The sequence below is a fragment of the Zerene cesonia genome, chromosome 2, assembly GCF_012273895.1.
Source record: "Zerene cesonia ecotype Mississippi chromosome 2, Zerene_cesonia_1.1, whole genome shotgun sequence".
In the NCBI taxonomy this organism is placed as follows: domain Eukaryota; kingdom Metazoa; phylum Arthropoda; class Insecta; order Lepidoptera; family Pieridae; genus Zerene; species Zerene cesonia.
Genome location: NC_052103.1, coordinates 211350 through 223908, shown reverse-complemented (window position 1 = coordinate 223908; position 12559 = coordinate 211350). Strand labels below are relative to the sequence as shown.

Here is a 12559-nt window from a genome sequence, read left to right as displayed (position 1 = left end):
AGAAACAAATATTTGTTTACTCAATTAAAGCTCTCTTAATATCTAACTAGTGCAGTTAAAGTTGGGATGTAGTTACCTGAAGTTAAATGATCTAAGTGATAGATATATATAGTACTAGCTGCGCCCCGCGGTTTCACCCGCGTAAGTCCGTATCCCGTAGGAATATCGGGACAAATAGTTGCCTATATGTTATTCCAGTTGCCCAGCTGTCTACATACCAAATTTCATTGCAATCGGTTCAGTAGTATTTGCGTGAAAGAGCAACAAACACACACATCCTTACAAACTTTCGCATTTGTAATATTAGTAGGATTAGCAGTTCGCCCCGGCTTCGCCCGGGGTACATCTGTAGCCCTATGTCACTCAGTGAAGTGGTAAATGTTATAACTGTGTAATATGACGATTCAAAAGTACTCCTATAAGAAGTTTAGTTGAATGAATAAATGTTTGAGTTTGAGTTTAAGTTTGAAGGTACAGCTTTCTAATGATGAAAGAACTTTTGAATTCGGTCCAGTGGTTTGCGTGAAAACGTTACAAACATACAAAAGTTCCCTATACAATATCATTTATCCTCTTTATAATATTAGCGTAGATTATTTTATCTGTGGGCAAAGAAAATTAATTGATTGTTTCTTCGTTTGGTGGTTATTCGTCATTATGTCACATAGCTACGCCCCGCGGTTACCCGCGTAAGTCTGTATCCCGTAAAATTATCGGCATAAAAAGTTGCCTGTGTTATTCCAGTTGTCCAGCTATCTACGTACCAAATTTCATTGCGATCGGCTCAGTAATTTTTGAGTAACAAACATGAATACACACACACATACATCCATCCTCTCAAACTTTCGCATTTATAATATTAGTAGGATAGGATAGGACGTTATAGGGTATTGCTGAACTGTGACATCGTGTGAGACAACAGGCAGTTGAATTCTGAAATGGATTAACTCAAAAACTAAGACTCGAGAAATGTCCCCCTTTTTGGGTTACGTACTGAAAATACTTATGCATAGGTATCATTTATATTGTTCTGAAGACTTCTTTCTTACCTCTCTAGTAGGCTGTAGTAAGTATATTTAAGTACCAACTGGCGTATGTGGGGCAAAAAATGAAAATATATAACAGCGGATCAGCAATACAGACGATCCTAAAATCCTAAATGACTAAGCTTTGCCCGCGGCTGCACTCTTAAGTTGTCACTTATCATACATTTAATATAGCGCCATCTATCGGAATAATAATATTCCGGTCTGAAATGATAATGCATAATGGAACTTCCATGAGAGTCAAATGTTTCCCCGCGATAAGTAGCCTATGGCTATCTCGAGAAAAAGGGACTTTTTTTTTTTTTTTTTTTGTCACGGTCGGCAATGGAGCTGGTGGGACGCCTGATGGTAAGCGCTACCACCGCCCATGAACATTTGTAGAGACGTAAAGTCGATTACAGATCCTACGCCTCCACAAATGGATTGCCGACTTTAAATTGGAAAGGAATTAAGAAAGGATTGGCGAGAGGAATAAAGGAAAGGACTGGGAAGGGGAAGGAAAAGGATATGGGCCTCCGGCTCCCCCACTCACCGAACGAAACACAGCAGAATGCTATTTCACGTCGGTCTTCTGTGGGGGTGTGGTACTTCCCCGGTGCGAGTTGGCCCAATTCGTGCCGAAGCGTGCTCGACTACCACATACAGGACTACCAAACAAACACACTTTTGCATTTATAATATTAGTAAGGATAGTAATGATCTATATTTATTTACTCTTTGGTAATGATATAATCGACTAATGACAAGAGTATAGACAGAGATAACTAAAAGGCAGAGGTAGATGTGGTCGTGGAATAAAGAGGCTTTAGACCAGTTTATATTACTAATTACCGTTATATGTTATCCAATTAGCACCTAACAGCCAACCGGCTAGTACTCACTTATTTTCAACTACAATCTGATGGGCTAGCTTAGAGGCACTAATAAATTATATTAAATTGTTTATATGGCGGTAGTCAGCAGAAACCAGGGTACTATTGTAGTATTATTTAACCCCTTTATACTTTCACCTGGAATCAGTAAACACCAAAATTCTTCTGGTATTGTGTAGGCTCTGCTCAAATAACAACTATGAAAGTTAGAAACAAGGAAAACTTATGTTCAGTGGCATTAAAAATTCTTGGATGTCGATGCAAAATGCATCATGTTGTTAAAAACTCATCATCCATTTATATTTCAAATGTTATTCTTTCTTATTTTTATTTATTTATTATCTTCATCCAACACCTGATACATAACTTATACAGATAAAAATTACTTAGGTATATTTTAAACGACGCTGAGAGATTCACAAATTTAATGATTACTAAGTTGTGCATTGCAGTCTTATTTGTTGCAAATAAAATTGTTAACTCAACATAGGTGAGCTCCGATGCACTAGCTCTATTCACGATAACACGAATGACCTAGACTACGCCATCCTGAGTCCTTGACCCGACCTCGTGACCTACATCTGAGCTTGTAGGTCTAACTTACTACTTAAAGCTTTTATGATCGTTTGACAATTTATTAGCTGTTGTTTTTATTCTTTTAAATAAAACAAATTCTTATTATAATAGTTAAAAACGTTGAAATTTATCAGTGGCTAATTGGGGGTTCCAAATTTGTTTTCTCACTGTCCACATCACTGTTGCTTTGAAACTAAGCATCCGGCATTTATACGGTCCAAATATTTCGATTTACTATGACATCTACCGACTTGGCCAGCACAATAGCCTAAACCTACCTACCCATAAAAAAGCCTACGACCCTGCAGTGGGAACAAATATGAGCTGAAGATCAAATGTTGGATGTATGACTGCCTATTGATTGAAGGGAGACCACTTATGTATCAAGCAACATACTAATTTGTAGTAAATCGCCTATTCCTATTGCTGAGCATAATACACAGACGTAATGTTTATGTGTGTGGGCTTGTGTGCCGACAGAGCCGAGTCCGATGATGATTCGTCGAGTGTATTTGTGTGTACGTCATTCTCGTTCTTTTAGTCCCAATCCCACTGCCCGCACTGGGTTTTTATGTCTATCAGCATAAATTTTCCACACCAATTTTACTGCTTCTGCTTTAAGACGTTAAATCACCAGGAGGTACAATTAAGGTATGATGAAACCAAACTTTTAATTCTCATTAGAATTATCAATTCAAATGTCTTGTACTTTTCGTGGGGCAACCCTTTCAAGAATACCTACAAAAAATTGCATCATTCACAGTTATAATTACGGGGTTAGCTATTTAAAAAGAGTTTCAAATCCAAAAATATTACAGTCAGTGTTTCAAAGTAAAAAAAAAACAAGTTGGTTTGTAAGAAAGTTTAATTATAATAGAAGTATTGAAAATATCTCCAGTGAACGTATTAACAAAGAAAAAACAATAAATTTAGATAAGTACTAACATATGACTTCACTATGCTAGGTATAGTCTAGGAATTAACTAAAATTTAATAAATACTAGACGTGAACGTTTACACAAGTAAATTCTTACTCTAGCCGCGTCGGATGCCCAGCATAAATAAACGAGTCAATCACGCACCGTCCGTCAAGCAACCATTCATCCAATCCGTGGGGTGGGGGGTGGTGGGGGGCAGTTAGCCGCTCTTGAACAGCAGGATGGCCACCTGCCCCAGGTAGAAGTAGATGAAGTGGCGCGTCTCGTGCGTCACGTACGAGCCGAAGTTGCGGCCCACGATGCAGTGCCACGTCGGGTTGTACTTCTTGTCGAACTCCTTCTTGATGAACGCCGCGATGTCCTGCCGCCCACAACGCACTTTAGCTCTCGATTCACCAAACATTGCACTTTATTGCATAAAAGGTCTCTTATGTGTATGTTGGGAAAGGAATACCTTCGAGCCTCTGACTCCCACTCACCAAACAAAACAGTAGCATTATCACATCATTTTTTTTAATATTTGATACATAAAGTAGATTTTTTTAAGGCGAAGAAAAGGGGTCAAATCCGTTGTGATCGATTTCTTTTTAATTTTTATATTTTTGTAATGTACATGATATAAAGTTCGATTATTGCCTTCTAAAGTGTATTTGCCTACTATGATGTGAAGAACTTTTATAGAAGTAAAAAAAAATATATATATTGTAGGTGAATCTTATCAGTAGATCTCTTAGAAGTATTGAGATATCATACTTAATTATTAATGCTTTAATTGAAAAATTTATTTTAAAAAATAATGAAAGAATAAAAATAATAGAGAATATACTTTTCATAAACAAAATTTAAAAACTTATCTGAATTGTGGTTAACCATCAGTCCCGAACATTGATAACAAAGTTTAAAATTTTGTCATTAGTGATAGTGTTAAGATACAGTATTGTTGAAAACACATTTCACAAAAAAAATTGTATGCTAATTGCAAACAAAATTTAGCTACAGTTGCATTATTATGTTATGTGATAAAATTAACAATAACTACACTGTTATCAGGAAATCTTTTTAATTGGCAAGTACATAATATTCAAATGTCTACACATTTGAATGCATTGTGCCTACGCAACCTTTTATATTAATAATTTTGATGAAACACTTAACTCAAATGATGATATTATCAAGCTAGAAAAAGCTACTTTATAATTATCAATATGGAATATTCCAGAAGTAAATTTAATGATTAAAAATGTTAAAATGCTGTCTTGATTTTAATCTTCCCATGAAATCTCATCAAGTCAAAAATTAAAGGCCTCTGTATATAGCATACCTTTTCAATGTTGAACTTTTCGAGGGCCTGTGTCGCACAGTCTACAGCGTCTTGCTGCATCTCCTCGCTCATGTCAGCATTCTTGATCACTGCCTTCCTGTCGCACATCTTGTCAGCTATGTAGCTGGAAGGCAAGATTGTACAACTTAGTAAAAAATAATAGCAATTCTGTATTCAATCCATAGGGTGGTGGTTGGGATGTACAAAAAAAAATGTTCTGATGTCACGCAGCTCCCCTTTCTTTGTTAAAATTAAAAGCAACTCATCACGTTTATGCATCATGAATTGGTTTTACATAGAATTCAGTCACAGTTTGGTCAGTGTTGCATTAAAATCCTTGTAATAATGCGTCATGATTTCTAATTGAATTACAGAGATGTATATGCGATCTAGACAACTATACACTTTGTAGTGGATAATGATGTCATAGAATACATCATATTGAAATTGCAAAGGATTTCATTCACACATACAGAATGCAGTGTCATGTTGGATATGTCTGACATTTTTTTAGTTGAAACAAAGTAGAAATGTCTGTTTTTTTAAATAAAAAACCAACTTCAAAACCACAAATGCAGGTAATATTTACTTTAGAAACAAACTTACAAACTAAAGGAACGCGTAGAGGAATTTACTGTGACGAGTATGAATTCAATTGTTATCTCTTATCAGTTTTTAAGATAAAGCAATCGAAACTACAAAACATATTGCAAAGGACTAAAAACATGAGATTTTGTAAACAAACAAGGTTCAGTATGTGCACGTACTTAGGTTATCTAAAGGTCTATGAATTTCCCTTGATTGATTTTCCACATGCGTACAAACCATTGATTGTTTATGTTCAATAACGGCGCTAAAAATAACTTTCAGTAAAGGTCAACCCGGGATCCTGATTGACTTTAATGTGTAAGTTTTAAATAAGTTGTCTTACTTCGTAATTACCTGGATTCCGATTTAATTTGACGTCTTTTAGATATTCGCACTAACGCACTGGCGGTAAAGCCCGTCATCAATTAACAGTTAGCGCTGAAGTCAAATAAGGCCGTGGAAAAACAATAAAGATAAAACATATCCGCAAAAAGGCCATTGCCATAGAAACTGCAGAATTAAATCGATAGAACTATTTTCACATACACTGAAGTAAACCTTGGAGAAATATTAAATATGTTACGGCACCGCAACTTAAATTTATTTTTGCGGAAATGTTGCAGAAAAATCCTACAAATAATATACACAACGATGAGAACAACAATACAAATTATAATAAAAAAACACAAAAGCAATTATACTCACTTTTACGTCGGAAAAAGAATAATTTTTCACGAAACGATTTTGATACCGGAGATTCAATGCTACTTTCTAGAGGATTCTTTCAAAGGCTTCTTTCAGCGTAGATTACCTCCGTTTACGATAGGGGGCGTTCGAAATTCAAAATTAATTCGAAATATAAAATTAAATTTTATTATGTATTTAAAATTTTAAAAAAGGTTCACAAATATAAACTTTTTATCATGTAAAAAAACTATATTTTTTAAGTATGGTATATCAGTTTCTATTCAACGAATGCTAGGTAGGTACATGATGGATTGGAATAATCTTGCCTTTTCGATAAATTGGCATTTATTGGTGTATATATTTACACAGTCGTACGAATAGCTAGAAGAATGACAAAAACACATTATATTAGTAGTGAACTCGCTGTTCAACTTGAAATTTGTGTATTCGCGTTTGACTTTGAGTGGTTTTTAGGATTAAATATAAGACGAACATACTGTACAACTCACAAATGTGTGAGCTGTGAACAGCAGTTCGTGATGAAATTCATATTATATGAATGTTTGAAATATGTGAATGCTCTTTAAGATATTCTTCAAATTTTATCATCATCAATTTCCTTATTTTGTTCCCAATGTAGAAACGCAAACCTTCTGCAAAGGGGTTATAATCCACCGCGATAATAGATATTAATGTTTTGAAACTCAACACCGATTGATGTAGTAGTGATTTATGTATAATATATAATATGGTACTACTTTGAAACTTCATCATACAGACATTTAAAAAAAAACTGTACGATCGTCATTAGCCTGCGAATTTTTTTGATTAAGAGATTTAAAGAATAAAGAGTATAATCTTATTGTGTTGAGTTCTTTTAGTGTACAAAATATATTTTTTTGGTTATGATATAAAATGAATAAATAAACATTCTACCTGTGTCTGTTTTGCCAGTACGAGTATCCGTTCAAACAACGCAGCTCCCTAAAAGTTCAAAATCAAAATTGATAGGTCGCTAGCGCCACTCGCGAATCGCCATCTTGATTAAACAAGACGGCGTTAAAAGATTCGACGTCGCGTAGAAATTGTTAAATAGCTCCTAATTCAACTAAATTATTCCTATTTTGTTATTAAGATTACATACATTTAAGTTACAAAAATGTCGGGAGGCAGCGGCGCTAATAGAAACGAATGCAGAATATATGTTGGTAACCTACCCCCTGATATAAGGACAAAGGATATCCAAGACTTATTTTACAAATTTGGTAAAGTTACATTCGTTGATTTGAAAAACAGAAAAGGCCCACCATTCGCATTCGTTGAATTCGAAGATCCCAGGTAAGAAATATTTATTTTTCACCATTACATTCCTTTGGCGGCTTTCGGCATGTTAGTGTATTTATGTATTTAGGTTAATTATTTATGTATAGGTAATGTCGTTAGCATCTATTGTAGTAGATTTATATATTTATTTCACTTTCTAATGGTTTAATTTCTTTCTTTTTGTGTATTTTTTTTTTGCTCACACTGTTCAAAAAACGATGAATGTATCTACCCTACTTATTTTACAATAATTTTTCAATTGAACAGTTCAAGTAAAAATGCATTAAAAAGTACCTGTATCCTCTATGAATTATATTATTGATAGGCATTTGAAATGTACCCATTGCCTATTATAATTTAAAAACATTTGGTTGGTTATATTGATTAATGAAATGTAGCTATTCATATTGAAGTTCGCATTATTTAAATTATTTTGGAAGAAGCTTCTCATTCTTATTTTCATTTAGTTTATTTACTTGTTAACTTACTCCGTTGGATTTCAATCAATAGCTGATTTTTGTTTGAGAGGAGGTTGTTGCCATCCGTTTTTTAGATTGATCGTATTTTAGAATGTAGAGGAGTACTTCCTCTTGAATATTTGTGATCTTCTTTGTAAAGATTCATGTAATCTAAGAAGTGTAGAATTTATTGTTTAATAAACTTTACGATATCAAAAATGCACATTTGCATTGTCTTCCCTATTGCAATGAAAGTTAATTAACCATAATCATTTAATGCAACTTAATTAAAAACAAATTTTCTTATAATTGTGGCTTGAGTTAAGATTAATTATATTTATCATTCCCAGAACTATAAAGAATAGATTACGTTGAGAAATAAATTTGTTATTATATTAATTTTCAAATTTTCCTCGGAAGACACTTGTTGCAGTAGATCGTGTTAAGTAATGACAATATCTTCCAAAATAATGAACAAGTCTATTTCTCTGATAAGAAAACCACACTTGATATGATATCAGAAACACATTTGTTCCACAATTCTAATTATTTAAATAGACATTGGCATGATGAATTGATAATATATTTGAAAAGATACAACATTCTTACCTTCTTAAATGGTTTAAGCCAGTCAGCCAATGTACTGGATTATTGTGTGTTTTGAATGTTGAATAATCTCAATTACAATTTATAAGCACATTCAATCACTTTACAGCAATGAATTGTCATTGTGCGGCAGAACTTCTCAAATTTAATATTAAAAAAACATTATTTTCTTTAAAATTAAGTTTATTACAATTGATACTGCAATTTAGATATAATCTGTGGGGCTAGTTGCCTAGTGATAGATGTGAATCTACCAGCAGACCAAAAATTATTCAGCTCAGTTCTTAAGTTATAACTGTTGTTTCTAAAACTATTTCACCATTTAAATGTTGGTAAGATTCCGTCTAAAAAAAAAAACAACTTGTTGGTTGAAAAAGCTTTTTGTATAAAAATTAATCAAGTACTTCTTGAAGAAGCCCCATTCTAAATTTTATAATTAACTTCATACATAGAAATATTGTGTTCGCTTAAACAAATAATTATGTATTTAAATATAAATTAAAAACATAGAAATAACAAGTTTTGCCTGTGGCTTCACACACATTCAATTCTGAGCAGTTTAGTAGATGTTATACATATAAACCTTCCTCTTAAATCACTTGTATCTATTAAAAAAACCTCATCAAAAATCTGAGCATTATTTTAAAAATTTACACATACATGGGCAAGGACATAAGGACGGACAGAGAAAGCGACTATGTCTTATTTTATATATTATCATATTTTATACTCATTTTAATAAATTTTAACTTAAGTTGTTTGTCACACATTGAATTTATTATTGAGTTTTAGAGTTTGTATTGCCATGCTCGTTTTAGGTTTCATTTTAAGGTTTATTTCTCATGTGTAGAATAGTTAATTTATCGCTTATTATTACATCAAATAAGTGTAAAAATATGCAAGTTTTCGCCCGTGGTTTTTCCTGCGGGTCACATTTAGCATGACAAAAGCCACACCCCTTGGTGTGTTGCGTGTGTGCGAGCGTATGATAGTGGAGCGTGTGGCGTGTGGCGTGTGCAGAGACGCGGACGACGCGGTGCGCGCGCGCGACGGCTACGACTACGACGGGTACCGGCTGCGCGTGGAGTTCCCGCGCGGCGGCGGCGGCGGCGGGCGCGGCGGCCGCGGCGCCGGCGAGCGCTTCGGCGGCCGGCCCGCCGCGCGCGGCCCGCCAGCCCGCCGCTCCGAGTACCGCGTGCTCGTCACCGGCCTGCCGCCCTCCGGCTCCTGGCAGGTCAGGCAGGCTTTTGCTGAAACTTTTGTTTTATAGAGTCGTATGAGACACGACGAATGAAAATAGCTTCTACAAGTAGTCTTTAGTTCGCTATGTTATTTATCTATGTGATGAGAAAACTTAGGCATTTATGTCGTTTAACTTGACTTAACTTAACTTTCATAATAACAAATCTCTAGAAAATACCTTTTTTTAAAGATGTCTAAAGAACAATTGTTTTTAAAACAATAATATACAATACAAAGCATCAACGTCAATAAGGGCCTTAACCTTCGAAGATAGTTGACGAGGCAATAATTGGCTAATTGTGATAATGATGTTGCACTGTGATTATTATAGATAACAGCACAGCAGCTTAACTTCGTTCAGATAAATCAATATAGAACTACTCTTAAGCCCGAATTAAATAATCCCAGTGTAGTCATCCAGTCTAATTCCAGTGTTACATGGAATATGTATTGTCAACTGGAATAAAGTATATTCCAGTTGACCATGCATAAAGTTTTGGATGGATTTAATTACTAGACTGATATAGTATAAATCACCATCACTAAAACCTATGTAGGTGTATCTATCGATCTAACAAAATACCCTATTAATTTCCCTATATTTCCAAACACACAGGATCTAAAGGACCACATGCGCGAAGCGGGCGACGTGTGCTTCGCGGACACGTTCAAGGACGGCTCGGGCGTGGTGGAGTTCCTGCGGCACGAGGACATGAAATACGCTGTCAAGAAGTTGGACGATTCCAGGTTTAGAAGTCATGAGGTGCGTATTCTCAAGCTAAGTGTTTGATGAACAGGGTTAGTTGAAATTTAAAGGGTTATAATAACTTGTTCAGTTACAGTTTTCTTAAAAGTAAAGTTTTAGTCATTTGAAAAATTATTGAATGATAATGTTTTTTTAAAAAAGATGTTGCAAACACTAAAAAAATATTGTTACATTAATCGCAAAATGTTCAATTATATAAAAGTGTCACTTTATCGTTTGCAGGGCGAAGTATCGTATATTCGCGTCAAAGAAGACTATGGAAATAATGACCGCTACAGTGGAGACAGAGACAGGTAAAATATATTCATATCATGTTTGTGTCCAGTATTGTCCTACATCTTTTGTTCTCAATATGTTCTGGACTGATTCCCGAAAAGTGTGAGTAAATTTTGGTTCATTGATCAAAACAAAAGTTAACTGGAAGAGGCATGTCTAATCTCATTGAAACTGAACGCTTTGAGCTGACGAGTTGTACAATGAGCACGTGTGCGGTGTGCGCAGGTCCCGCTCGTACTCGCCGCGGCGCGGGCGCGGCTCGCCCACCTACTCGCCCGTGCGCCGCTCCTACTCGCGCGACCGCGACCACGCCTACTGACCCGGTGCGTACCCGCGCGCGCACACACGCGCACACACGCGCACACACACGCCCGCACGCTCACACGCACACACACGCTCGCTGAAGTAATCACTGTGCGTGAAAAAACCCATTCATACATGCGCGCCAATTGACATAAACACAACCTGTGTACACATGTACATATATGACATTATGTGTGACGTGTGATGTGTCTCACATCTCGCTGCTAATCAATTCATTCGTATGAATCATGGTTTTAGGTAAAAAGTACCCTATATCACTATCTTTCAATTGTCTCCGCTTACAAAAATCATACCATTAAATATTTCCTTTGCGACGCGAAAGAAAAATAAACAAACAAACACACTTTTGCCTTTATAATATTATTAAGCATTTTATTACACAAACTACACTATACATGCGTTGAACAAATTTCATTAACACCATAGCTCTATACAGTACAGTCACATTCCATCACATTAATTACTTTCTTAACTAATCATTTAGTAGATGAGACTTGATTTTTCAATGCGTTAACATTATTTTGATTAAATTTGTATCACCTTTATATTCAATTATATTTTAGAGAGCAAATATAACCTATATTAATACATTGAAAAATCGATCTTAAAACATACATTATTGAAATTCAATATTCATTAGAACAATGAAAAATAAATTGTGTGTAAAATATAGTGTAATAAGTTTTAACTTCACTCAAGGAAGGTACAAGTAAGTTATTCAAAGTTAATTGCCTGTAGATAACTCTTATCGTATTCATTTACTGGTTAAAATTTTCCTTCAACATTTTTACCATATTGATATAACTAATGAAATTTTTCTTTGGATGCTCCAAGTATGACACAATGAATTATATGATACTACATCGCTACTGAATAAAGATTATAAACACCTCAATGTTGTTGGAAAAGTGAGGAGTTTACATATAAAATTGAAATCTATTTTTTTGTTTATGTACAGGGTGTTATTTTTTTAAACAAAGTGAAATATTATGGTGTGCTGAAGTGTGAATTGGTTTAAAAATTTATTTGAGACTATCACCCTGAATATAAGCAATTGTGATTTAAATGTAGGTTTGCACATGCTATAACTATAGTTACTGGTTGGCACAGTTGCAATGTAAACGCATATCTAATGTAACACGAATAAAATGAGACTGGGATTATGTTTATATGGAGTATTATTGTATGTGGAATGTTGTGACTTTGTTGGAACTTGTATATTTATGCGTTAAATGATTTTTTTTTAATTTAATAGCATTTGGATGTTGACTCGTTGCACACTTCATGCCAGTTATTAAATTTTTGGAAGCGGAGTATCACAAATAAAATGAAGAATGTACGTGTGTATCGTATAAGAAATATATATACATATAACTCCCGCTCTCGTTCTGTTCGTGTATATCCAAGTACATGACGTGTCCCGCGGAGCGCGGCCCGTACTGAAGGTTGTGTTTATCGACAGCTGGCGCGGCGCGGCGGACGTCCTCCGGCGACGACTTCTAACCGCTTTCTGTACACTACTACACATTACCGCCC

General features: G+C 35.0%; 2 protein-coding genes across 2 annotated transcripts; one reads left to right on the top strand and one right to left on the bottom strand.

Annotated features, from left to right (window-relative positions):
* Positions 1-3341: 3341 nt before the first annotated feature.
* Positions 3342-6183, bottom strand: LOC119834677 (dynein light chain 2, cytoplasmic). The gene is made up of 3 exons (XM_038359118.1): positions 6047-6183; positions 4754-4877; positions 3342-3793 (listed from the first exon to the last, which is right to left on the bottom strand). The coding sequence occupies exons 2-3, from the start codon at positions 4859-4861 to the stop codon at positions 3632-3634; spliced, it is 270 nt and encodes an 89-aa protein (XP_038215046.1). The 5' UTR covers positions 4862-4877; positions 6047-6183; the 3' UTR covers positions 3342-3631.
* An 845-nt stretch (positions 6184-7028) lies between these two features.
* On the top strand, positions 7029-12559 carry LOC119835045 (serine/arginine-rich splicing factor 1B). Its single transcript, XM_038359644.1, has 6 exons — positions 7029-7366; positions 9436-9649; positions 10274-10420; positions 10646-10716; positions 10925-11022; positions 12486-12559. The coding sequence occupies exons 1-5, from the start codon at positions 7188-7190 to the stop codon at positions 11016-11018; spliced, it is 705 nt and encodes a 234-aa protein (XP_038215572.1). The 5' UTR covers positions 7029-7187; the 3' UTR covers positions 11019-11022; positions 12486-12559.